Below are 5,368 nucleotides of genomic sequence, written 5' to 3'. Positions count from 1 at the left end.
GTAATAATAAAAGTGATATTAGCAGTTGGAGTCAGCACGGCCATGGTAGGAGGAAGGACCAGGGTCCAGATGAAACCATGCTCCATGGAAACCTGTGAGGAGAGAAAGCACAAGGACTCCGGCGAAGAGACAAAGTCAGTACTGTGCATTAATGGTATCGGTAATAGGGGTAATAATGTTAATAATGAAGATCGTAGTAGATGTCAGCAGGGCCATGGCGGGTGGAAGGACCAGTGTCCAGATAAAACTGGGGTCATGGGAACCTGTGAGGCGAGAAAGCACAAATACTCCGGGAAGAAGTAAAGTTAGGAATGAGCATTAATGGGACATCAATGCATACAGACAGAGGTGAAGAAGAGGAGAGAGGAGTTGAGTTTATCCAAGGAAGACCCCCTGTAGTTTTTGCCTATACCAGTTTGTCTAAGGGCCGGTCCAAGGCAAACCTGAGCCAGCCCTAACTATAAGCACTATCAAAAAGGTAAGTCTTAAGCCTACTCTTAAATGTGGTGAGTGTGTCTGCCCCCCGGACTAAAACGGGAAGCTGGTTCCACAAAAGAGGAGCTTGATAACTGAAGGCTCTGGCTCCCATCCTACTTCTTAAGACTCTAGGAACCACAAGTAACCCTGAATTAATGGAGCGCAGCTCTCTAGTAGGGCAGTATGGTACTATAAGCTCTTTAAGATATGATGGTGCCTGACCAATTCGGGCTTTGTAGGTAAGTAAAAGGATTTTAAATTCTATTCTAGATTTTACAGGGAGCCAGTGCAGAGAAGCTAATACAGGAGTAATATGATCTCTTTTCTTAGTTCTTGTTAGTACACGAGCTGCAGCATTCTGGATCAACTGGAGAGATTTAAGAGACTTATTAGAGCAGCCTGAAAATAAGGAATTGCAGTAATCTAGTCTAGAGGTAACAAATGCATGAACTAATTTCTCTGCATCGCTTTGAGACAGGATGTGCCTAATCTTTGAAATATTACGTAGGTGAAAAAAGGCAGTCCTAGAAATTTGTTTTATCTGAGAGTTAAAAGACAAATCCTGATCAAAGGTAACTCCAAGATTCTTTACGGTGCTGTTGGATGCCAGCGCAATGCCATCCAGAGAAACCACATCACCAGACAACCGATTTCGGAGGTGCTCTGGGCCCAGTAGAATAACTTCAGTTTTGTCTGAGTTTAACATCAGGAAGTTGCAGGTCATCCAGGTTTTTATGTCCTTAAGACATGCTTGCAGTTTAGCAAGCAGATTGGTTTCATCTGGTTTGATCGATATATATATATATAATTGAGTATCATCTGCATAACAATGAAAGTTTATAGAGTGTTTTCTGATAATATTGCCTAAAGGAAGCATATATAAGATGAACAAGATTGGTCCAAGCACCGAACCTTGTGGAACTCCATAATTGACGTTGGTCTTCATCGAGGCTTCATCGTTTACATAAACAAACTGAGATCGATCCGATAAATAGGATACAAACCAGTTCAGTGCGGTTCCCTTGATGCCAATATAATGTTCTAGTCTCTGCAACAGGATGTAGTGGTCTATAGTGTCGAACGCAGCACTAAGGTCTAACAGGACAAGAACAGAGACTAGTCCTTTGTCTGATGCGATTAGAAGGTCATTAGTTATTTTTTACCAGAGCTGTCTCTGTGCTATGATGTTTTCTAAATCCTGACTGAAAATCCTCAAATAAACTATTGTTACGTAGAAAGTCACACAACTGATTTGCAACTGCTTTCTCAAGGATCTTAGAGAGGGAGGTTAGAGATCGGTCTGTAGTTGGCCAACACCTCTGGATCGAGAGTGGGCTTCTTAAGAAGAGGTTTAATTACAGCTATTTTGAAGGACTGTGGTACATGGCCTGTTAATAAAGACAGGTTGATCATATCTAATAAAGTCGTGCTAATTAATGGTAGCACTTCTTTAAGCAGCCTAGTCGGTATAGGGTCTAAGAGACAGGTAGAAGGTTTAGACGTAGAAATTGTTGAAGTCAGTTTGTCAAGGTCGATGGGAGTAAAGCCATCTAAACATATATCAGGGTTTACAGCTGTTTCTAAGGTTACTCTATTTGTGGAAAGATCGGTACTAGTCGAGGGCAGTACATTGTTTATGTTCTCTCTAATAGCTATAATCTTATCATTAAAGAAGTTCATGAAGTCATTGCTACTGAGGTCTATAGGGATACTCGGCTGTGACTCTCTGTCAGCCTGGCTACAGTGCTGAAGAGAAACCTGGGGTTGTTCTTATTTTTCTCTATTAACGATGAGTAATAAGCTGCTCTGGCATTACGGAGAGTCTTCTTATACGTTTTAAGACTGTCTCGCCAGACTAACCGAGATTCTTCCAAGTTAGTGGAACGCCATGTTCTTTCAAGTTTTCGCGATGTTTGCTTTAATTTGCGGGTTTGAGGGTTATACCATGGAGCAAACCTCCTTTGTTTTACTAACTTCTTTTCTAAAGGAGCAATAGAGTCTAGTGTCCTTCTCAGTGAGCTTGTAGCACTATCGACAAGATGATCAATCTGGGTAGGACTAAAGTTATCACAGGAGTCCTCTGTTATATTGAAGCATGGTATTGAGTTAAATAAAGACGGAATCGCTTCTTTAAATTGAGCTACGGTACCATCAGATAAACATCTAGTGTAGTAACTCTTGCTTACCGGTGAACACTCCATTAGTAGGAATTCAAAGGTTATTAGATAACGGTCCGATAAAAGAGGGTTCTGTGGAAAGACTATTAAATCTTCTATGTTAATGCCATAAGTCAGAACCAGGTCGAGAGTGTGGTTAAAACAGTGAGTGGGTTTCTGTACATTCTGACAGAAACCAATCGAATCTAATAATAAGATAAATGCAGTACTGAGGCTATTGTTCTCGACATCCACATGAATATTAAAGTCACCTACAATAATTACTTTATCTGTTTTAAGGACTAGACTTGATAAAAACTGAGAAAATTCCGATAGAAATTCAGAATCTGAATTTGTTCGTATTGTTGTATTGTTTTCCACGTTGGGTGTGAAAGACTAAGAACCAGGCTTTCAAATGTGTTATAATCTAGTTTAGGTTTAGGGTTTAATAATAGGCTTGAGTCAAAGATGGCTGCTACTCCACCTCCTCGGCCGGTGCCTTGAGGAATGTGAGTATTGATATGACTTGGAGGAGTTGATTCATTTAGGCTGACATATTCTTCATTACACAGCCAGGTTTCAGTAAGACAAAATAAATCAATATGATTATCTGATATTAGCTCATTTACTAGTATAGCTTTAGATGACAAAGATCTGATATTTAAGAGTCCACATTTAATTATCCTATTTTGTTGCACTGTTGCGGTAGTTTTAACTTGGATTAGGTTATTTTGTTTAACTCCTCGATCGTTTATTTTTGATTTAATTCATTTAAGTGGCCGTGGGGCAGACACAGTCTCTATGTGGTTTTGGGTGAGTAACTGCTCTAATGGAAGCTCAGAGGAGTGTGTAAGACTGCAACTCTGCTTCCTGGTCTGAACTCTGGGTTGTCATGGACCAGGTCCATACAGAAACTGGGTCAGATTTGCAGAAATGAGATCTGCTCCATCCAAAGTGGGATGAATGCCGTCCCTCCTAAGCAAACCAGGTTTTCCCCAGAAAGTGTCCCAGTTGCCTACGAAGCCCACATTGTTTGCTGGGCACCACCAAGACAGCCAGCGGTGAAACGATGACATGCGGCTAAACATTTCATCATTGGTCAGATTCGGGAGCGGGCCAGAGAAAACTACGGAGTCCGACATGGCTTTTGCGTATGTACACACAGATTCCACGTTAACTTTAGTGATCTCAGAGAGCCGTAGTCGGGTGTCATTACCGCCAACATGAATAATAATCTTATTGTATTTACGGTTATCTTTAGCCAGTACTTTCAGATAGGACTCAATGTCGCCTGCTCTGGCCCCGGGTATACATGTAACTGTAGCCTCTGGTTTCGCTAGCTTCACGTTTGTCAGAATAGAGCTACCTATGACCAGAGTCGGTCTCTCAGCTGAGAAATCAACTCTGCTGGGTACGGAAGACCCGTTTGTAACGCGAGGTGGCTGCTGGCGAGTCGAGTGCCTCCCGGGAGCAGTCACCCGGCCCCCCGGCTGCTCGGGGGCTACAGGGAGACGGCTAGCGGGAGTCACGTCTGTTTGGGCCGCACCGGCTACGCCCGCAGTCACCAGCGTCTTAGCTTCCATGGTGCGGAGCCGTACTTCTATCTCGCTAAGCCTTGCATCTAACCGTTGAGTTACCTCAGTCTGCGGCAACGAGTAGGGGTGAAGGGTAGAGGAAGCCCGGGAGGGAGTATTCTCCGTCAGGACTGCGAAGCGGTTGGAGGTGTTTAACGGAAGCTCCCCAGCTGGTTTTCTCAGGAGGCCGCGGCGTACCACCTCCGTCCAGGATGCCGGTTTCGGAGTGGAGCTATTGGTCGGGTCTATAGCAGGTCCTCTCAGCTCGTGGTCGGAGGACCGACTCTCCTCCCCGTCCACAGGGCCGGGTAGCCAGGGAACAGTGTCCGCAGTGTCCGAGACCAGCTGAGATTGCATAGATGAGATATGCTTTGCCTGGGCCGCCGCTACTGATACGAATCCGTCGATCAGCTGTTCCCTTTTCCGGACTTAAGACTCTAGGCTGTGAAAATCGTCCCTTAACGTGAGTATGCGAGTTTGCAATCTCCACACAGACCTGGCTGAATGGCCATGTTGGAAGTTCCTGCTTCCGGTTTATCTGAAATGAGAGGGAAAAGGTGATGGCTCTGCTCAGAAGTTCTCACAAAAACAAACAAACAAATGTATGTAGCAGAAGTCAGAAGGCAAGTGAAAGGCGTAAAGGTGTGTGTGATCCGATGGCCTCCACGCTGTCTCAGCTGCAGTTCACACCACACTACAGGCTGGTGATGTGCTGCTCTGTGCTCTGTCGCTGCTGCTCTGTCGCTGCTGCTCTGTCGCTGCTGCTCTGTCGCTGCTGCTCTGTGCTCTCACGTTCACGTTAGTTACATTTTTACGGTTGTAACGTTGCTACATTATTATGGTACGGACCAAAACAGAGCTAAAAGAGAGTCCATGTTGGACTTACATTCATCAGGTGGACACAAACACCACTCCACTCCAAAAAGATTGATAATGATGCAACTGTTTGCTTAAAAGTTCACCACATCAAATGAAAGGGTGATGATATGTCATTGTTGCGTTCCAGCTAGTTTCTGCTGCCCCCAAGTGGCCAAAAAAATGAGTCTGCAAGACTGGTCATAAGTGAGCTGCAGTGGGTTGTCCATGAGCTACACTAACCTACTGACATCTTGCAACACATCGTTATATTACTCTATCAGTCACCATGCTCCATGCAAGACA

General features: G+C 44.2%; 1 protein-coding gene across 1 annotated transcript; it reads right to left on the bottom strand.

Annotated features, from left to right (window-relative positions):
- Nucleotides 1-3,523: 3,523 nt before the first annotated feature.
- On the bottom strand, nucleotides 3,524-4,564 carry LOC142943734 (uncharacterized). Its single transcript, XM_076085428.1, has one exon. It carries the CDS (start codon nucleotides 4,562-4,564, stop codon nucleotides 3,524-3,526), a length of 1,041 nt encoding a protein of 346 aa, XP_075941543.1.
- Nucleotides 4,565-5,368: the final 804 nt, after the last annotated feature.

Source organism: Anarhichas minor, unplaced genomic scaffold (assembly GCF_050575085.1).
Source record: "Anarhichas minor isolate MPS153535 unplaced genomic scaffold, ASM5057508v1 ptg000155l, whole genome shotgun sequence".
NCBI classification, from domain to species: domain Eukaryota; kingdom Metazoa; phylum Chordata; class Actinopteri; order Perciformes; family Anarhichadidae; genus Anarhichas; species Anarhichas minor.
Note: the sequence above shows the minus strand (reverse complement) of the source record. Positions and strands in the feature narration are given on the sequence as shown.

Excerpts from the sequence above, each read along its gene's own strand:
- LOC142943734 (XM_076085428.1), bottom strand. The coding sequence starts at position 4,564 with ATGCAATCTCAGCTGGTCTCGGACACTGCGGACACTGTTCCCTGGCTA.